The following is a 22,456-nucleotide window of genomic DNA, read 5'->3' as shown; positions in this document are numbered from 1 at the left end:
TCACGATACAAGGTCCAGAGACAATTTTTTTGTGGATACTTACTACTTCGATGACAGGATCCACTTTGGTGAGGGGCCTAGTCTGTTACAATGAGCTACCTCATGCGATTAGAGATTCAATTAATTATAGGTCTTTCAGGAAGTTACTGATTGCACACATACGGGAGCATTTCTGATTTGAATTAATTTTATTTCTTTTTTTTCTGTTGTAACTAGTGTTTTTCACTAAATAAAGAGTTATTATTATTATTATCCCTAAACCGCTTATACTGGCCTCCTGGTTTTCGGGCTCCCTCCGTCAATTCGCCATACAGAGCTATTTTGGGGAGTCTTGTGTCTTGCATCCTCAGAATGTGGCCGCTCCATCTGAGTCGGGCCCTCGTTACTTGAGTCTCAGTTGTTGTACAACTCGCGCATTGCAAGACTTCTGCATTCGAAACTTTGTGGAACCATCTGATGTGCATTATCTGTCTTAGATGACGTTGTTGCGTTTGTTCAAGCTGTTTAATATGTCGCCTTTAGGGCTTCCAGCTTTCGCTTCCGTAAAGAAGCGTTGGGAGAGCTTTGTAAGCAGCTGTCTTGGTCTACAGATTGAGGTCGTGATTTTGAAACACTCGGACCTTTAGCTTCCAGAATGCCCGTGATGCCGAATTGATAGGGTTGTGTATTTCCGTGTCTATTTTAGCCCTAGTATTTATGAAGCTTCCCAAGTATTCGAACTGCTCGACCTGTTCTAGAGTTTCATTCTCCAAGCTGATATGTGTTTAGAGGCTTTCTGGCGGACTTACCAGGATTTTGGTTCTGTCGATATTGAGTCTAAGGCCTAAAGCTTCGTATATATGTTTATAGGTGTTCTGCATTATCTGTAGATCCTCTGGGCTGCTAGCCATAAGTGCGCAGTCGTCTGCATATTGAAGTTCCGTGATAAACTTTGAACGGGTTTTTGCTCTGAGGCGCTTCAGGTTAAATAGGCCTCCATCCTCCATCTGAATCTTTTTCCAACACCTCTTACAGGCATACTCATGTCAGCAATTATCTAGACAGCAATGGCGAAAATATTGAACAGTAAAGATTCCACAGAGTTGGTTAAGAAATGGTCGGTTGTAGAGCCATTATGCTGTATTCTAGCGGTGTTGTTGGTATGAAGGCTTTTACACACTTCTAAGAATTTTTCGGGTAATCCAAGGCGTCCCATGATTCCGGCCTTCGCCGGTTTATATCTCCCGGGGATCGAATAGATAGCGAAAATAACTCGCATTTTTCATACATACTTGGGCGAGACTGATCGGACCATGATGGAATCGGGGAATTTGAAGAAAAAAAGCAGTTATACATTATTAATTATAAAAGATAAGATAATCAACATAATGCCTTCCCATAAAATTGAGGTTGAGCGATGAAAATTCACAAAATACCTTCCTACTCTAGAATTTCTGTACCATTGCAAATATACTGCGCAAAAAAATTAACGCACATTATGGAAATCTCAAATTTATTCTACAACTAAAGGTGTTCTCAATGATAATTATTTTTATCAGAATTATGCATGCATATGTTATCCACTTTCAACGGTTTTCTTCAATACAGATGTTTTTTCCCAGCAGAATTAAAGAAAGATGATATCAGATTTTGAATGTATTGGCTCCATTCTAAAATCAGTTGTTCTCGATCAATTCTAGTGATCAATAGTTTTTCTTTCGTTTGATTTTCTACACTCGATCGCTATGCAACGCGAAACACGCAATTTGACCCAAGAAGAATGTGCCCAAGCGGTAGTTTTGCGAGAAGAAGGGTGGACATACACAAGAGTTGCAGAAAGGTTTGGAGTTTCTCATAAAAGTGTGTCAAGAATGTTGCAGCGATTCAGGGAGACAGGTATGAATGTCCGAAGACCAGGACAGGGTACACTGAACGTTACTTGCGAGTTTCTTCGTTGAGAAAACAGTTTGCAATCGCTCGCCTCCTTCAAATTCAGCTTGAGCAAACTCATGAGGTAGCACTCAGACAATAAGAAATCGCCTCAGAGAATATGATTTAAGGCCTCGTGTCGCGGCAAGAGGCCCAGCTCTTACCCCAGCCCATCGAAGGGCGCGTTTGGATTTTGCGAGAGAGCATTGGGAAAGAGGCCGTTTGGGAAAGAGTTCTCTTCACAGGTGAGTCTAGATTCTGCCTCTACCATTGTGATCGACGTTCCCTTGTATACAGACGTCTACATGAAAGATATGCTCAGTGCAATTTCCTGAATACTACTGGTTTCGGGGGAGGATCGATTATGGTATGGGGTGGAATAACTTTGACTGCCTAGTGGTCGTTGATAATGGACCTATGAATGCTGATAAGTATATAAGGAACATTCTTGAAGAGCATGTAGTGCCATTCGCCCCATACATTGGTGAAAATTTCATTTTTATGGACGATAATGCCAGACCCCATCGTGCGCGCATCGTTCAGTAGTACCTTGAAAAGGTTGAAGTCTCTCGAATGGAATGGCCAGCAAGAAGTCCAGATCTCAATCTGATTGAGCAGGTTTGGGACAACCTCAATAGAAGGCTGAGAAGTTCAGAAAATCATCCAGCTACTCTTTATGACTTAGTATTTTGAAAATTGTTCATTTCTATTCTTTCACATAAAATTCGGTGAATTCCTGAATTTTTCTCCCATTTAATGTGTCTTGTTTCGTTCAAAACCTTCCCGAGAGAACATAAAAAATAAGTTATAAAGTCAATGTAGAGTTAACTTTCATTAAAATTGAGATTTTCAGAATGTGCGCAGTGTATTATAGAAAAGTATATACCTTTAATTGAATCACTATTGGGGAGACGAGAATGAGATTATACGAAATACAACAGTAGATGCCAATAATAAACTTCCTTTATTAAAAAAAAAATCCAATTTTGTTATGGGAAGTCGATTGTTGGAAAAGTGCAATAACATCATTTCCTGATGAACCGCGTCCAATCTTTGATTATCTAACTCAATTAGAACGTGAAAACGTTCCTCGCTCAATCTGCATAATTCCTATTTAATAATTAACCGCAGCCAGTTTCCGCGAAAGACGCTCATTGGGAGACGGAAATTTTCCCACGAATTAGATCGCAGGCAGTTGAGAAAAAAAGAGAAAATTTATGAATTTCTCGTTCGAATAACAGCGGAGTCAATAACCGGATGGAATATTATCCGTACTGATGTAAAAATGGACATATCTAGAGTCAACTATTTATACAGAGCGTATCCTTGAAAAAGTGTTATTGTGAGTTATATCTCACTGATTTTGGGCATATAGTGTTTCATTGATACGATGATCATTGCATACCATAAAAATACCAGAATTTCAAAGAACCCTACTCTGGAAACCGAGTTGAGTCGTGAAATCCGAAAAATTGGGCACTGAATGCAACTCTCCTCGAAGGATTCACAGATGTGTAGTGTCTAGTGTCATAGATTTGGAGTGGGTCTCATAAAATTTTGATTGCTCGATCAACGATATTACAGACACTCGGTTTCCAAAACGAATTCACTGAAACTTTTTCATTTCTGAATATTTTGAAGGAGAAGAATCTAAGAATCATTAAATGGACGTATAGATATAGATCATAATGTGATGCGTGAATGATATTCTGAATGCCCATTATTGAATTATCGATTGGAAACAATTTGTCGTTTATTTGTCAATCAAGCGTTGATTCTCCGATCAAGCTTTCCGTGAAACCTTGTTATTCTGATGGGAATTTTGTTTTCCCAAGGATGGCATAGCTTATTATGAATGATTACCTTATATTTTTATCTATGCCGAAGGAAAAAAGCGTTTCTACTGTTGATATATGTATACGAGTCAGACACACCATGTAGATGGTGAAAAATGGAAAACATTTCAACGTTTAGATCTCCAGAATTGATAAAAATCGATTATGGGCAAAGAAGTAGGAGCTTAAATGGTTTAAAAAAGGCATTGTACAGGGTGGGCAAAATTCGTTGTATACTGAGGGGATTTCGAGAACTATAAGGACTAGAAGCACTCTTTCAGAGAAACAAAGAATGGTGGAAACCGTAGCCTCCTACGATTCTTCATTTTTGAGTAATTAGCGAAAAATGAGATTTTGACGATTTCGAAAATTTCTCATAACTTTTTTTTTACTTTGAAGTTACGGATCTGAAACTTGTACCTTCGTAGGCACTTTCAAACGTAGGATCTATTGACAAAAGATTTTTTTCCAATTCAAAAATAACAAATTCAATAAAAGTTTGCATTTAAAAAAACGAAAGTAAGCCTAATGATTCGAAATGAAAAATATGCTGGGCTCGTCACTGAATTCTACGTTAAAAAGTGCCTGTAGAAGGTTCAAGTTTCAGATCTGTAATCTCGAAGAGAAAAAAGTTATGAACACTTTTCGAAATCGCCAAATTTCATTTTTTGCTAATAACTCAAAAACGAAGAATAGTAGGAGGCTACGGTTTAAACCATTCTGTGTTCCTTTGAAAAGGAGCCAGGAAATGTGTCATCTGTTTCCTTCAAGCTCTTATAGTTCTCCAGATCCCATCAACGAGATCGAATTTGTACAATTGAGTTTTGAAGAGATTTTCAACTGGATGCTGTTAATGCTTCTGTAGTCAAATTTTTTTTGGGAGTTATTATAGGTCAGAATTTATGAATTTTTGTGCTGAGGCTGTATGGGGCGTCTCCTCTGACACGTCACGATATGATTTTTTAGTGGATGTGCCGTTTTCCCTTCGAATAGGATTAATCGAACGAAGAAATTGTCTTGCAGGTTCTCGACTTGGGCTCGCGTAGCGCCTTACTACAATGGGCGCCCCCTGTGCTCGTCACGGACGCGGCCGAGGGCGACGACGCCGCCGCCGACATATCAGAAGCGGACCTGACCTACGAAGTCCTCCTGAGCGACAAGAGCAAGGAGATGAAGTTCAAATCCATATACAAGGGTCCCTCGCTGTCTTGCAGGATACAGGACCTGAAGCCCGGTCAGGAATACTCTGTCTGCGTCCAAGTGCACTACGGCGAGCTGCAGGGATCGGCCACAGATCCCATTGTGAAGTTCGTTACGCCTCCTTGCGAGCCAGATAAACCACCGACGCCTAAGTTGGTACACAATACGAAGAACACTCTTCAGGTAGGTTTATAAGGTATAAGATATGACAAAACACCACTTCAATTTCCTCCAGATCAGTTGGCAATGCTTCAGTTTTCTGATGAACCTTTTTTCCTCGATACTCTACGAGGCTCAAGCTACATCTTGATTTGGCAGCACGTGAACTGAGTGAATTTCATTTGACTAACTCTGTTTCATGATTTTATCTATTGGAAACGAAGGGCTAAAACGAACTTTAATGAAATTCGCAGATAAGGTGGAGTGCAGTGACTGACAACGGTTCTCCAATTCAGAGTTACATTCTAGAATGCGATGACGGTAGTGGAGAATTCGTGGAAGTGTACAAGAGCAAAGGTAGACAGCACACCCTCCTAAAACTGCGACCTTCCACTGCCTACAACTTACGGTTGGCTGCTGTCAACGAAATCGGCAAGAGTCCTTATTCCGAAATTGTGACGTATTCCACAGCGGATAACCCTCCGAGTCAGCCTCAACCGCCAACTCTAGTTGAAGCCACGCCCACCAGTCTTCATCTGCAATGGATCAAGAGGTTCAAAGATAACGAGTTCATCTTGCAGTTGGACAATCCCGCCAATGACTATGGTGAGATTTGCTTTCAGTATGTTGGTTGATTGGCATTTTAACGTCATTTCATTTTGGTCATAGGTTTCATGAACGTTTACAATGGTAGTGAGGCCCATTATCTATGCACCCGACTCCAACACTTTACGAATTATAAGTTCCGTTTACGCGCCCAGAACACCTCGGGTTATTCCCCCTGGTCTTCGGAAGTCCAGTATGCCACCCAACCTGACAGACCATCAGCTCCTTCGAAGCCAACGGTCAAAGGCAGGATACAGGCCTATTCCTTCAAACTACAATGGGACGCACCGACGCAAACTGGCGGATCGGAAATCGAAAAATACATTTTAGAGGTCAATTCTGGCAGTGGGTATAGGACAGTCTATACTGGCAAGGAAGTGGAAGCAGTCTGTGATAAATTAACTCCTGGTGAGTGTTCTAGCATTTTTACAACGAGGGTCCAGTTTTAAATACATCTTTGTTAAAAGGAACCACATATCAGTTGAGAGTGTGTTGCACAAGTAGAGGTGGCGTCAGCAACTACTCTGACCCATGTACAGTGACGACAGATGCCATACCGCCCAGTCAGTGTCCACCACCTGAGCTGACGCAGAAACCAAAGCCTGAGTCGATGAGTCTCGCTTGGAGCGAGCCCGATTATAATGGCGGTGCCCCAGTCTTGGAGTACGAGGTGGAGATGTGCGATTCGGAGGGAAATTGTTGTCTAGTCCACAAGAATAAGGGCATGAAGTGCGTCGTCGAAGGATTGAGTCCGGGATGTGAATATAGGTTCAAGGTGAGAAAATAATTCAATCACTATAGACTTTAGACTGTCATACAAGTACTTCCTCTATTCCAGGTCCGTGCAATCAATAGGATAGGACGTAGTCCGTGGTCGGATGAATTAGTTGCCACCAGTGGGGCGGCTCCCCCATGCCAACTATTTCCTCCTACCTTAAGTGTAAAGTCTTCCCACGTAGTACATGTAGAATGGAGAGAACCAAGGTGTAATGGCGCTCCTATCAAAGAATACAGGCTGGAAATGAATAGGTAAAAGACGAAATTTGCTAAGGCTACACAACCTTTTCGATTAATCCTCAATTCAGTGTACCCATTCTTTGTTTTTACTTTCCTTGCAGAACTGAACCAGAGAAAGCCTTCGAACCGGTGTACGAAGGTTTGGACTTACAATACGAGGTCAAGAATTTGATTCCAGCAACTTCTTACGACTTCAGGGTATTGGCTGTTAACTCCGCTGGTCCAAGTAAATTTTCAGAAATCTCAACTGTGACAACGCCAGCCTCAACTCCGTCAGCAGTCGTTTTCACTAAACATTCCTCAACCCCCACTACCATTAGTCTTCATTGGAACGAGCCATCAAATAACGGATCGGAAATAACAGGGTATAACATTGAAATAGGTGAGTTCCTACTTGCGCTTTCATGGAAATATTGTTCGAGCTCTCTCTGTCATCTCTTTGGTTTGTTTTTCCTAACGTTTTGTCAATCTGCAGCATCAAGAATTTCAAGTTTACAGTTAGGGTATAATATATTATCATTTTCTGACTTCTGTGGACATTTTACATAGCGTATTGCTTGTGCGGAGTTCTACTACGATCTATAGTTTTGTTCAGGGCGAGATTTTGAACCATCTGGTCGCGTCAATACTTTTAGGTTCTAGAAATTGGATGGAGGTAGAATCGTCATAAATAAACTTTCTTTCGCAGGTGATAGACACATACCGATTGAAGCACCAGCTTCGTTCTATGAGATTACCTCTCTTCAGTGTAACACATCATACAAAATTAGAATGCAAGCTATCAACAGCATAGGAAACGGACCCTATTCTTCCATTTTAAGGGTCGCAACACTCAAATTTCCTCCATCACCTCCGAAGCTGCACTGTGTTGGAATTGGTCATAATTATCTGAAATTGAAGTGGGGCGAGGGAAAGAACTTAGATTATTTGCAATATTGCGTCGAGGTCCTGAATCCTAGGTTGAAGGAGTACCAATGTGTTTACAGAGGTAGGTGTCACTTCATAGAAATATGTCGATTTAAAATTTCGAACTATGAATTTCCTATTTTTTCCCAGGTCCACAATTAACATGTAAAGTCAATAAACTACAAGAACTTACCACCTACAAATTCAGGATCAATGCCTCTAACGATCTAGGTGTGGGAGATTTCTCCCAAGAATACGAGTTCACCACAAGTGTTTCGCCTCCTTCTATACTGAAAGCTCCAAAAATAGTTGAAATTGAAGATAGAACCTGCACACTAGAATGGCTTCCAGGCAAAAATACCTTCACAGACTCTCTACTTTACGAAGTTCAATTATGTAGGAATAATGAAAATTTCACAAGGGTAATAAAAACATCCAGAATATCTCAGTTAATCCTTTTATCTCTTTCATTTAGGGATTAAAATCATATCTGGTTTCAATTTTTTAGGTATATAGAGGTCCAGACTTGAAATATCAGATCAGGGACTTGAGGGAAGAAACAAAATATAGTGCAAGGGTTTGTTCTGTGAGATTAGCAGCTTCTGGTGAATTGGAAGGACCTTTCTCCCCTGTTATCAATTTTACTATACCCTCTAGCAAAACTCCCGAACAGAAAGTCACGACGACCACATCAACAACTGTGACACATCAAAATAAAAATAAGAACGTAATACAACAGTTGAAAACCAGATTGAATTTCAGAACAATGTCTGAAAGACAACGTGTGTTCGCATATGCTGTTCTGTTCACAATAATCGGGATACTTCTGGCTGTAATGTCTGTCACCTTATATGATTACAAATGAAACGATATCATTCATGAAGGAGAAGAGATTTCTCAACCTTTTCAATTCCTACAATGACTAATGAGGTAATCAGAATCGATGCTTTTTATGGTAATATTAGAGGTCCAAAATATTTAGTTTCTTGTAGTTTTTATACATGAATGTATGGCTGGTGCTATTAATATATTTTGAATAAACTAGGGTAAGTGTGAGATATTTGATGATCTTCATGGAACAAAAATTGACGGTTGAGAGGGTTCACTTAATTCCGGTTTTGAAAAAATTTATGTTTGATTTGGGTTTTTCCATCATTCATTATATGGGAATCAGAAACATGTGTTCTTTCGAAAAATCATTGAATATACCACACCAATTATGTCTAATGAATGTTATCTGATTATCTGTATAAAGTTTTAGATATTTTAAATTTATTTGCTATAGAACCTTATAGCGACTATTTCATAGTTAGAGAATCTTCATTCCAAAAATTACATAAGAATCTTATTTCATCTGGAAAAATGGCGCGAACCAAGAAAAAACTTGAAAAATTTAGGACTACTGCAAATTATTGACTAGTCATTGGGAATCATACTTTGAAAAATAAGAAAATTGTGCATTCACTCACCAAAGAAACCACTCTAACTCTGAAATTAGATCCTGGTGTTGAATTTCTTCTCATAATAATCTCTATTATATGTTGGTATTTGCAATTTTATTACTACTAATCATAACTCAATTAATGGAATTATTTATATTCTTTCCTGAAAATAAATGATTTGTCATAAAAATCGACTTCAAATATCTGCAGATTTCATCTTTGTTGTTACTTTGATAAATTAATAACATTGACACTGATGAGGTTAATTTGTTTCCAGAAGAGAAATCTATAAATCCTGAAAAGCACTGAGCCAATATTTTCCAATGTTACTTGTATTTTTTTATTTTTCAGAGTCTCTTCTTATTTTTGTATACGCAATTGCAACGAGTAACTAATTTGTCCTTGAATGTAAATGTCTTGTTGTTCTTCATTGATGGTATTCTTTCGCAAGTACGATGTCAGTTTTCCTAGTGATGAAAAAATATATAAATATATTTTTATATTACATGCTTGACAAATTTTCCATAGGTATTTATATTTATATTGAATGAAATTATTTTTTTGTAGCTGATTGTCTAGATACTCTAAAGAATTTTTTGGAATCTTATTATATTTATGGCCTTGAACAGTGATGCTACTACGAAAAAGTTAATGAATTTTTAGCAAAATTTAAATCAATGTGCAATAAAGCCTTGGTATCCAATGATGAAAGTAGAACCAACCAGAAATCAGTATTAATTAATATCCAATAAATGGTCGGAATTAACTTAGAACTAAGGAACCTATCTGTATTTCCTATAACAATTTTGTAACTTTTTGCTTCGTCATGTTGGTTCTTATTTCTAAATCAAATTGTGTATAGTTTTTAGCAAATATAGTTGAATTATGCGAATAACATAAATAATATTTTATTTGACTTGTACTATTACCATGTTTATATAAATACATTGTTAATCATTATGGCTATTCAATATGATTTTTTTCAAATTTTATGTAGTATTTGTGAACGTCCTATCGAAGTTACGTAAGCAAAGATTTATTATGATGTTATGAAATACTTACATGAATTACATAATTATATTTTATCTACCTTATTCGTGTTTTAATTCGAACCTTTTTTTGGCAAAAATGCGAAGTTCCACGCTACGATGTGGGAGACAGCGGTGGGATCTGTTGAGGAACATCAGGCATTTAGAAAATCAACGCAAAGACTGCAGAGAAGAGAAGGGGGGTTATGGTGCCTACAGATTACTCTGACGTGACGTGGGACCACGTCCTAATGCGCATGATTACAAAATATATCATACAGTTTTCCTATTGATGATGGACTGCCCAGCTTGCTCACTGCATCGAGTGTATGTCTGGGCAGAAATGTCCTAGACAACTATCCTCCATCAAACAACCAGATGACGATCTGGAGTAGCTTTGTAATGCTCTGCCGGATATTTTTGACCAATTTGTCCCAAATTTCATAAATTACTGTCCCATCTAAAGAATGCCTCGATAATCGTGAGGGACCAATCGACTAGTAGCTTCAAGGAGATTTTGTTATTCAAACCAAGAATTTGTCATATTTTCATTGAAATTTTTAAAATTCATTTCTGAAAAACAAACCATCAAAATGAACATTTTCGCTTTTAAAGCGAATACTCCTGAATTAAATTGATGGAAGGTCGATGAGGAGTGTACTTAAAACGCTTTGATATCCTTCATAGGATATCATATAGGTTTGTACCTATAGTTTCAAGAATGACCAAATATAAAACCCACCAATTGTTTCCTTAAAAGTACTCAAACAATCGAAAAATGCCTATTCTATTCCCATTTCCCCTTGTTTTGTTGGTGCTGACGAAAAAGACGAAAAATACCAGGATTTCGAGAAAAATTTTATTATTAAACGATACAATAATTATATAACTTCGAAGAGATCCTAAAATTATAATTTTGGCAAGTACTATACAGATATTTCCTGAATTTGCACCCTCTTTTTCACTGTAGCGTTCGAAATGCTACTCGATGTCCTCACTGGAGGGAGTGGTTTCTCTTTTTTCGTGGTGTTTTGGCCTTCAGGTGGGCCCCTGGTGAGTGTTGAATATCTCGGTGGCATCTCATTGTTTTGCTTCGAATTCTGATCGGGAGAATCGGGAGAAATTCCTTGCTGACAACTCATATCCGACGATGTTGGTATGGAGTTCAATTGTATGGAGCAGTTTTCATCCCTCCTGCGTTTATCCCTCTGGTAATAAATACCGGCATATATTAACATGTTGAGCACCAGAAGGAGGCATCCGACCCCCACAGTTACCCCCAAGGCGGCAGTGTAGCTGTAATAATTTCGGGAAGCTAATTGTTGGAGAATTTCCTCATTGTCTTCATCCTCATCTGTAACAAATTTACATCTTTATACCTTCTTATTTCTCAATTACGTGTTCCATCATTTTATCAACTAACTTTCACCTAGATGGATGAAATTCCCAAATTTATCACTAGAAGAGTTGCTTTTTCAGAATATGTATCACATTTTCATCTACGGTTACTTTTATTGAGAGATAAACGACTCGAAAGCTGACCTTCGAAAAATCCTGAAAAAGCTGGGTCAGTTAAAAATTCGTCAAGACCGAACGGTTGCGCCGAGATGGATGAAATTCTCAGTTTTATTACTAGAAGAGTTGCGCTTTCAGAATATGTATAACATTTCCATTTACGTTTATTTTTATTGAGATATAAACGACTCGAAATCTGACCTTCGAAAAATCCTGAAAAAGATGGGTTCAGTTGAAAAATCGTTCAGACCAAACGGTCGCAACGAGTTAAATGAAATTTCGAGACACTAAACAATTGTGCTCTCCCTTCCCACCCCCGAAAAATAAACTCCTGGAACCGCCACTGCCGATAATATTAAGAAAACCATTTGTAGAGGCTTTTCTGGAAGGGTGGTCTACTTACCCTCACTTATATCTAGTTTGCCCCCAATCTCATTTTCGGTGGTACTGGAAATACATTCTGTGCTATCGCCTTCATTTCCACTTGCAACGTTAGCATGTGAATCTGTCATCGGGGCAGGAAACAGTGGTGGTGGCATATGAGACAGGGATTCTGGCCTCACAGGACCTGCAAAAAACAAGAATACATGAAATATACTTATTTAGGACTATCGTATTTTAAATAGGGGAAAAAGAACTCAAATATTAATTTTTTCAGAAAAACTGGCCCCCCTACAGGCCATTAAATATTTTTTATCACCCTAATCAACGTATTTCATTAGCGAAGAGGCGCTGAATTTTACGATTTTTCCATCTGACTTTTGTTGTGTACGGCATTGTGTAGTAATCATAATAAATGATAGGAAATAAACAATTTCATTAATTGCCTGACGAAAACACGCCTGAAATTAATAGCTTTTCCTTCTTTCCCTAAACTGCGTACTTTCCAGCTGGCAAAGATTATGAAATTGGGGCTATATTTATAACTTTCCACGAGGATCTCTTTGAAGTTGCTCATTTAATTACGCCCTTTAATTCTTTCCTTCACTACACGGGCTGGAAAAATGGTTTTCTATGGGTTTGGAAGAAGCTTTCTTGTTTTATTTTTATCTCCATGATAACTTCAGTACTTAATTTACAAATTCAAGTTATGTAGGGCAAACTTTTAAATACCTCATCCATATTCAACTTAACGACTTTTTCTATACAAAAAACACCGATATTCGCCGAAAATATTATCCATCATCGCACAAGTATCACCTACAAATTGGGGAAACCGAAAGTGGCCGTCTAAAAGAATTTTCCGGTGAATTGGTAGCAACTATCCCATTACTGGAGATTTCTTTCCTGGAGCATTCTTTACGTACGTCAATACAGCGAGAAAAAACACTCAAATCCAATTTTGAACGTACGGCTTGTTTACCCACAGTCCCCTGAATTTATCGGTGCCTCTTTTTGATTGAACTTTGTTCTTTTCTCGGCCAGAAACAAGAGCTTTTAAACCGATTGAAAAGCGTTAATCAAATAAACCGAGCTTTCGAATTTCGCAGAAGGACTTTATGAAGTTGAAATGTTTGTTCTGGAAGAAGCTTTTAATCGAACACTATGTGTGGAAAAATTAGTCTTGTGCGAATTTTTATACGATTTTTGGCATTGATATCTGAACAAATTACGTTTTGAGTGGCTAACGTGAGATGCTGCAATGAAACTCTAGCAAAATGATGTGGAAATAATTTGGTTGACTTCTTATCAGATCAAATTGGCCATTGAAGCTTTCCAGAGAACAATTCTGTTCCCATTTCGTTTGATTTTAAATAGGTTGAGCAGCAATGATCTAATTTGGAAAATCGTTTTGGTTATATTCTAATATAATAATCAACAAACCCAATTTCCTATTCAAATTTCAACAGTTGAGATGGCTGTGCAAAGGGGTGAATGCTGTGGTAATTTCCATTTCAAAAGAGACGAAAATTAGCATTTCCGAGTGATTTTCGTAAATTACATCCACAAGAATCTGTGTTCTTCTTGTAACGTTACTAGATATTTGTTTTTTTTTTTTGATACGCAATATGAAATGTGAATATTTAAATTCAGGGAATGAAAATTGTTTGAAGTGCCTCCATCCCCACGATTTCTGCTGGCTCTAGTGACTATTAAACTAGTCCCTTGCAGAACGCAGATTCTGGATAAGTAAGGAAAGATCATATATGCACCACTCTAACTCCGGATGCCTATCAGTGTTCTGCACGAGGAGCAGGAAGTGATATTGGGCGAAAATTGAACCATTCCATCGGCTGCATAGCTCGCGAAATGGGGTAATAAGGTCTTATCTACAGATATTTCGAATTTACGGAATGAACTGTAAACACTTGTTCGATTTAGTAGCGTATTTGGTACCGAGCTGATGGTATATCATACCAGAAATACGTTCTGAATAGGGATGGGAGAATATGGAAATATCCATGATAACGACTGATTGTTGTTTTCCAATTTTGTTCTTTAACACTTCAATTGTTCACGGAAAATTCAACTAAGAACCGAGAAATGTTTGGCAAATAGGGACTCATTCATGAGGCATAACAATTAACTGTTCTCATTGTCTTATCTATCGAATTATTGAAGGAATCGTTATTAGCATAAATATGGATCGGAAAGAATTGTCTGTAGCCTAAATTTACATTCACTGCGTTAAAGCTCAACCTTTTCAACAAATTGGGACATCAAAGCTTCAAAATCAACTCTTCAACTATTAAACCATATATCATGAACCTAAGTGAAGAAGAAATGTTTGAATGAATAGATCGTGTTTTGTGATGATGAACTAATTAACATTTATTAGATACACGCTCACAATTTCAATCATCGCGGTTTATTCGCTTCTCGAAAGGGTGAATTCCAACCCTTTATGAAATAAGATTTTTCCTTGACCATTCAATTAGGTTCATTTCGTTACTTTCAACATCCAAGTGGAGCAATACTCACCAGCGTAAAAATGAGGTTCCCTCTCGTGGAAATGATGGTGCCTCATGCTCACATCATCCCCTGGTTGATGAAGTTGCGGAATCAAATTCAACCAGACAGCCATCTTGTGGCCCCGGTAATGACTTCTCATTTTCGGCTTGGAAGCTGGAAATGGAAAATGAAATAAATGAGACAGGGGAATGTGAGCGAGTGAACTTCAGCCAGAAGTTATTAAATATAAGATCTTTTTCAACGTTTCAGTTTCCATTATTAACAGGGATTCCCATAATACGCTTTTGAAGCTCCTGAATTCACGTCTAGATTCTATCATCGCAGAATTATGGGTGCTGGGTTTTATTGTCCACAAGTGAAAAAGTATAATCGGTGACATGGAAATCCTAACACTTAGAAGGGGTTGGTTAGTCGGTAACGAAAGTGAATGAAGTTATTACATTAATAGTGGCTGGTTTTTCACACCCCATATCTCGAGAGGGGTGCATATTTGATTCCATGTTTCGTCTCGAAATATCGACGTTTTCTGGAAAGGAATCTCCTTGGGAAGTGAATGTTTGGATGGAAAATAGCTGAATATTTGGTATGTTGTGGATTTTGAAGACAGAAAACTTCAATTTGATTAATTTTAAACCAACATCTGTGACTTCTCTGATGAGAGTTGTGAATATAATTCATCCCAGACGGACAACTATCTTAATTGATATACGATAATTCTGTAAATGTCAGATTTGGGCTCAGAAACCTTGATACAACCCATCGTAAGGGGTTTAAAATTTCATTCTTTGACATATCTCAATACCACGCCTTGCCCCACACTTAAAGAGCATAAGATGGAGTGTTCGAATCCCACGATATTGTAAAGACTCATTTTTCACGAATATCAATCAATCAGTTGAGCTAATGGAGTGCCTGTTATCGTCCACCCTTGAATTATAGTGGTGGAAATCGATACACGACAATGTCTGAGCGATAGGTGCTTTGGGAAAACTTGTCGGGTGTGAGGTTTCTTTCCGTTAGATAGAAAAATATGATGAGATCATGGGAACTTTGTGTGGGTGAAGTTTCAGGTTCAGTAATATCATTTCAAAACGCGAAGAATTCCGATTAAAATTTCAGTTCGTTCAGGGTGCCTGAAATTTCACAAAAATAATCCAAAAGGCGCAAACATCACATTAAAATTAAAAATGAACTGTCCGTCCTGAAAGAAAGCTCTATTGTTTACTGGATTTCGGAGTCCACGGCATTTTGGGTTGAGGGTAGACGCACCCTGACACAGAAGCAATTCATCATACCCCGAAGAATGGGGGTATAACATGAAGTACAGGAGTAGGTACGTAACATTATCCTGTGTTCTACGTGCACCTCGTTCAACTTTTTTTTTATGCCGCAATGCCTACTGAAAAATAATGGGAGTAATTTGGGTCCGGTGAAAGAGTGATGACTTGTCCGGAAAGATTTATCATCTTCGGTAATGCCGAGCGGAAAATCGATTGTTTTCGTTATTTACATAATCGAGGACACTTTCTCAAGTGGGCCGTTATAATTTATAGCGGCAGTTCCTTGAGCCAGATGTATACTGAGTGACGTAGGAAAGAGAGAACACTCAGTATTAATTAATTTATTAGAGACAATTTCTAGGATGAGAATCTATTTACGGTACGATTTCTCTCAAATTTAAATCGAATACTTACTTATCCTCAAGACATAGCACAAAATTGTTCTGAAAAATTCATGAATAAGGGGTGACACTTGTACATATTTGATTATTTGAAATCTGATTTCAAACCCCCTTGATGCTTTTGATTCTTCTCAATATTATCTATTTTTCGAACAGAAATAAGCTACAGTATTTATTCCAGGAAAATCACTGGACTCTTTGTGGAAATACAAACATTTCCTAGTTCTCATTCCTACTGCAAATTAAACAATGTTGACTTAATTACATCAATAATTCTGTCGAGAATTCTCTTTCTGGACAACATTCCAAGATACAGCTAGAGAAACCCTTGATGAATTGAGTCTAACTATCGCATAATGTCAATGGAGATGGTTAGAAGAGAAATCATTATATCAAGGTTGTAGATAGCTGCTCTCTTATCGATATTTAGTTATTGTTCAAACTACTCCAGGTTCAAAATTTGAAATTTTTGTTCGAAATCATTTTATATTTAAAATGGGAACAACGAAGAACAGATTTCTGTGAAATTCCGGAATCGATTTCAAATGGCCTGTGATCGGATATAACACGTGACTAGAGAAAAACTCACTTATCTGTTCGCAAATGTTCAATTGGAATGAATTCGGTTCAACACTATTTATTTTAATGTCTCTTATGGTGTTTTAAAAATCAATAAGGGAATTATGCATCTGTTATAAAAAATATAAAGTCCAAATATCGATCGTCACCATGCGATATATCAATGAATGACATCAATGTATATAACTACGATATTTATCAATGACAATAGTACGACGAATTCCTGAAATTTGCCATCCCTAACTATCGGTTTCTGTTGAAGCCCCTGCAGAATATCAGGAAGCGGTTTGATGTGTTTGGACAACCGTCGAAAATGCTGTTTACATAGGAAATTAAGCCGTCAAACTTTGATAGATCATAGGGAATCGCTTAAAATAGACGTATAATCGAAACATGAGGCGTGATATAAATTTTATGTAACATTCTCAATTTTCAGCCGTCAACGAGGACGTTCTAACAGCTCATGGGATTTTTCGACAAACACTATAAGTTCTATGTGAATTTATTATTATTTATTTGTAGTATACGTCCACATCAGCAGGGTTTTCATCGAAAACTGCTGATATTAAGTCCATGAAATTTGCTAATCAATGCCGAGTACCAAGAAACAACGAATTTTATGGGTATATACTGTTTCGATGGTGCTTAATATGATATTTTTCATCGATTGAGAATAGTATCGTAAATAATACGGGTGCAGGGGAAATGCATAATTCATGTGAGTTGAAAATTATACTTTTTTTCGCCAATCCCATAAAACGAAACATTTCGTCATTGTCCCTGCTTGTTAAACTGAATCGATGACCAATCCTAACTTCATTGTTCTATGTGCAGCAGTATCTCATTACCGATAATATGGTAATGACTAAATTGTATTATCCGATGCGGTAATGAAGTCGCGAACATGGAAAGCAATTAATCATCAGACTATTCAAATCACAAACAATTAGGAATAAACCGTTTTTAATTATGTCATGAGAAAAACTGAATAATGCTAAACTATCATGGACCTCTCCGTTCTCAGGATATTGTGGCCAGCCAAGCAAGATATGTTTTATTCTACATTAATATCTTTGATTTCCATCTTCTAACTAGATCTGCTGATCCAAATTTCATAAATAACAGGACAAAGGTGAGTCAAATCGACCTGGGAAATTGTGAAATCCTTATCAGCAGGTTATCGATTTCCCCAATTAATTAACCAGGTCATATCACAGCAGGTATATCAGTTATAATATGATTAATCTGTTAATCTGAATTCAGGTTCACTGAGATAGCTTTCGAGGTCCATCACATGGAAATTATATAAGTCATGACCCATTTTTAAGACTTCATGTGTGCAGAAAATTTTAATCTGACATCCTTTACTTGCAATTATACCTCTTGGATCGTAAAACATGATGTTTTTTCGAAATTATCTCAAAATAAGGACACAGTTGAGATACCCTAACAAGAAAATCACTGTATCCGAATAATGGTTCCGACAAATAGTTTTTCCTGTATCCATTATTGGTCTGGTTAAGGATGTTGTTAAATAAGTTTGATGAAGAATATATTTTTATTCATTTTTCGCGTTTTTCCCTTTTTGGTTATTCCAGAGATAGTTTCAGGGACAAATTAATCGAAAAACTTTTGTGAAAGTTGGAATTTAAGTTGAGGAGTTCAGGAACGGAAGAAAAATTTATTTTTCGATGAACTCTTTGAAGATTTGAATAGAGAAAGGTAGAAAATATTGACGGAAACGAGAAGAAGAAAACTCGTCGCGGTATAAACAATATCTCTCGGGAGATGTTGCTAATCAAATTTCTGTTTGTCTCGTGTTCGTTCGATGAGTACCACTCAGTATGTAAATTGTAGGAACGAATTCAATCCACCGTCCGCAGTTCGTCAGTGGATCAAATTTTTATGAGAATTTCATTATTCACAATGAAGGGGTTCAGAGCACGAGTTTCCTGTTCCGTAAGGAAATAAATGGGTGTTTTGTAATTGGTGGATTCTCGAGCTTCAATCTAAAACGTCCTGCTTCGTGTTCCTAGGGAATTGAATGAATGAAACTCACTTATGCTGAGATAATATTGGGTGCTGACTTCATAGGGATCCCAAGAGATGCTCTTATACCTAGTTTTCTCTTTGACGGTACCATAATCGGGCACGTCCTTATTTACAGTTCCGCATCCATTGGGATCTCCGCATTTGGCGAAGTTGCTGAAGAAGTTGAGCAGAGCCTCTGAAACTCCCATGTCTTGTCTGGTGAAGTTCTGAGGGAAGAACGGATGACCGCCAACCAGTGGCATGCCGAGTATGTAGATTAAGTCTTCACCTCTCACACTGCCGAGCCTCTGCAAAGGAGAATATTACAGTGGAGTAGTTGAAAACATCCCAAGAAGTTTCATTATCATTATAATTCTTTTATATACATAATGAGTCAGAATATGACCAAAAATTGTTGTTCCTCTCATTATGAGGCACCTCATATATTCTAAGATGCGATTTTTTGCAAGTTGCGCCAACTTCGTTAAAAAAAATAATAATATTACGCTAACGAACAAAAAGTAGCTTTCAAAACTCCAACATATTTTACTGTGCAATTTGTCCATCACTTCTCCAAATAATCTCTTCTTAAACTTTCACACTTCTCCCATATATTTCGAAAAATTATACCGAAAAATTCAATAATTCTCCGAATACAGGTTTGATATATTAAACTCCGACCATATTCCTCTGAGTACAACTCTATTCTTATCTCTTCTTTCGGAAGTTTTTCAAGTGGGCTGCATGTGGGAAATATATGGGAAAAATATCAAACTTTTTGCAGAAAGTTATTTCGGTTGAATGATGTGAATTATAATATCGGAAGGGAGAAGTTAGTGCTTTCATTCCCTGGCGATTTAAATTTGCAAGGGAAAACATTCTAACTTTTCTCTCTTGGAGGTTTTGAAGAATGTATCGCCTAGGTTTGTTCGTTTTTGAGACGTGATGTGGAATACTCTCCACTACCATTGGCTATCTGTACTATAAGGTAGATTCAGCAATTATTGGTGAACGAATATTCACACTAAAGTCTCCAAAAAATACTATACTATATCTGTGGAAAATTTTGTTAAATTTTTTCATCAAGCTGAAGGAAACTATGGTATTTCAGTTATTTCAATCCTTTTATGAGCTAACTTATTTAGTTTGAACAGTTGTGAAAAGAATCCCTGTTTTTCTAGATAGCTCATTTTGATTAATTTCACAAGCTTTTTCATAAAGCTTATCTCTGAACCTAAGAATCCAGAAGGTATTCCAGACATTCATCAATTTTCGTCAAGAAGGGAAAGAGTTGTAAACAAATAGCTCCAAACGAAAATGAACATTTAATTTCGTGATTGATGTTGCGAAGTTGAGAGCGTAATTAATTAGAGGGACAAGTGGAAATCTTGATGAAAAAGTTTGAAGAATGAAAATTGCTAATGAGTTTTATCTTGTACTTTGCATTCTTTCATGACTAATTCGAAAGTTATTCATCATTTCCTCATCAAAAGTTTCCTTCTTTCTTTTTATAATTCTGTGAAAACTTGAAAACGATAAAGTTCATCATACGCCTATTTTTTGGTCGTCTCACAATGATTGATCATCATATTCCATTTTAATTTTCAAAAATAGAGTAACGATTTGGAAATCTTATGCTTGTTGGAAAAAAGTTGTTGAGAATAAAGTGAAAGTTCTTACTGAGGGAGGATAGGTAATGATAACGACGAAAATGAACCAGGAGAACACCAACATTTTTTTTCTATTGCCTTCTCGCTCACATAGAATGTGAACAGGGCACTGCTGAAAAGGATCGCTAAGGAATGTCACACCTTGATTTTTTTCGCAACTTTTACATCCTGTATAGAAGTTACGCAATGACATAAAAGTTCCACATTTCATCCATGTTTGCATTTTTTTGCGTTATCAGTAGCGCTTTCGCCATCTTGCAATCGCTGAACTGTCTTGGCTCTATGCTCTATTGAATGCAACCTTTTGCGAAATCTTCGAGCTATGGAGGTTTACTTGATCCTAGTAATCACAGAAAATTCTACGTTCTAAAAACCTATTCATATAGGGGTCATAATATGATTCAGTTATCCTAATTTCAGAAAGATTGAAAATACAACATTCTAGGGGGAATTCAATTTTCTAGTTAAGTGAGTAAAGATTGCCTCTTATTCACGCCCGAGCTAACCCTTGTTATCTGACGTTTTTACTGTCAATTCAATATTTCCGTCGCCACTTATCCAAACCTCAAATTAAACTCATTATCCCTCTGACGCACAGCATAATTAACAGGAAAGTTCAACTGGAATGTCCATAGTAATGCCTACATGAGTGCTCACATAAAATACTGAAATTCAACTCTCTGAGCCCTAATTTGCGGGATAAAACTCGAGAATGCTAAATTGCCAAAAGTTGTTAACTCGAATAACAGTCTGTAGACCTTATAAATTCAGTATGTGGGAAATTCGTTCAAGCATATAACTAGGTTAACATATACATGAAGAATAATCAATAAGTGAATCCAAAAAATTATGTTATGCATCCGGTCATCCATTCTTGTAAATTATTCAAAGTAGAAATATCGAATTATCCATTCCGAAAATAGATATACCATTAAGTATACACACAGCTATGCTTGATCCTATTTTACGAGATATAGCTTTCAACAAATCCCCGTTCTATATCATACGAAAGATGTTTGAGATGCGAAAGCTGAAGGGATTGAAATTTAACAATGGGGGCACAAAATGTGCTATACGAAAGTTTCAGAGTTGAAGGTAATTCAATCTGTTATATGTTCCATAAAACGAGATTATGAATTCACCATGGAACAGAGCAATATTCATACGCTCTGCCGAATGAGAATGTCTGTTTCATGCAGTGTCCTCAAGGGACTAGTTTCAGAGGAACCTTTAGATTATAAGCACGTATCTGTCCATATAATTTCTTCATATTTACATTTACAATTATCGTGATTCTTACTGACAATCGAGAAGGTACAACAGAATTTGGATATGGATTATTGAGCATTAATAATAATAAACGAAAATACTTGATTGATTGTAGATAACTCAAACTTCTTCATCCTTAGTTCTTTTAATGCCGAGGATGATTTGGTCATTTATGGATTTATTCATCAACCCTTTTCGATAGTTACGAAAGGATTGAACTGAGAACAGTTATAGTGGAATCTCCAAATTTAATTTGGATGATGGTATCCCCAAAATAGGTTGAAAAAATTCAATGGCATATTTTACGTCGAAAAATAGGTCGAATATTTCATATGAACTTCTTCGGCCTAATTTCGGGACACCCTGTATAAAGCTCTGAGGTTTTGTCTCTAGCGAATGGCTAATCTTGATATGGCTCATGCTTTTTTCTCTAGAAAGGCCATAAACAACCTTGCCCTTTTCTTTCATCTCCTCTGTCCAGACGAAAAACACGTTTATCTCTGGATTCAGCCATAAATTGAATTTTCCCACGTGTTTATATTTTTCTGTACAATCCGCAAGGTGCTCCCCTAAGGGGCCAAATTAGGCTTGAAAGATGAGTCATCGCGGATCTCGGAATGAATATCGGACTCGACAGCTTCAGATTTCCCCAAGGCGTGTGTGAAGATAAGAATTTCGTCTGTGCAGTTTTTCACAG

At 37.3% G+C, this 22,456-nt stretch overlaps 2 protein-coding genes across 6 annotated transcripts in view; one reads left to right on the top strand and one right to left on the bottom strand.

The window, feature by feature from the left end:
• LOC123312415 (fibronectin type-III domain-containing protein 3a) overlaps positions 1–10,167 on the top strand; it is a 51,701-nt gene extending 41,534 nt beyond the window's left edge. For all 4 annotated transcript variants that reach the window (XM_044896823.1, XM_044896824.1, XM_044896825.1 and 1 more), the window contains 9 exons: positions 4,767–5,126; positions 5,357–5,708; positions 5,772–6,116; positions 6,176–6,483; positions 6,547–6,737; positions 6,827–7,107; positions 7,414–7,713; positions 7,782–8,053; positions 8,140–10,167. In XM_044896823.1, coding sequence (XP_044752758.1) covers positions 4,767–5,126; positions 5,357–5,708; positions 5,772–6,116; positions 6,176–6,483; positions 6,547–6,737; positions 6,827–7,107; positions 7,414–7,713; positions 7,782–8,053; positions 8,140–8,496 — 2,766 coding nt within the window. In that variant the 3' untranslated portion in view covers positions 8,497–10,167. The remainder of the gene's footprint in view (positions 1–4,766; positions 5,127–5,356; positions 5,709–5,771; positions 6,117–6,175; positions 6,484–6,546; positions 6,738–6,826; positions 7,108–7,413; positions 7,714–7,781; positions 8,054–8,139) is intronic.
• Positions 10,168–10,946: 779 nt separating this feature from the next.
• Positions 10,947–22,456, bottom strand: part of LOC123312130 (neuroligin-1-like) — a 133,786-nt gene continuing 122,276 nt past the window's right edge. For both annotated transcript variants that reach the window (XM_044896371.1, XM_044896372.1), the window contains exons 8-11: positions 18,849–19,128; positions 14,539–14,682; positions 12,020–12,184; positions 10,947–11,455 (exon numbers count right to left, since the gene is read on the bottom strand). In XM_044896371.1, the coding sequence (XP_044752306.1) occupies positions 11,028–11,455; positions 12,020–12,184; positions 14,539–14,682; positions 18,849–19,128 (1,017 nt within the window). In that variant the 3' untranslated portion in view covers positions 10,947–11,027. The remainder of the gene's footprint in view (positions 11,456–12,019; positions 12,185–14,538; positions 14,683–18,848; positions 19,129–22,456) is intronic.

Source organism: Coccinella septempunctata, chromosome 4 (assembly GCF_907165205.1).
Source record: "Coccinella septempunctata chromosome 4, icCocSept1.1, whole genome shotgun sequence".
NCBI lineage: Eukaryota > Metazoa > Arthropoda > Insecta > Coleoptera > Coccinellidae > Coccinella > Coccinella septempunctata.
Note: the sequence above shows the minus strand (reverse complement) of the source record. Positions and strands in the feature narration are given on the sequence as shown.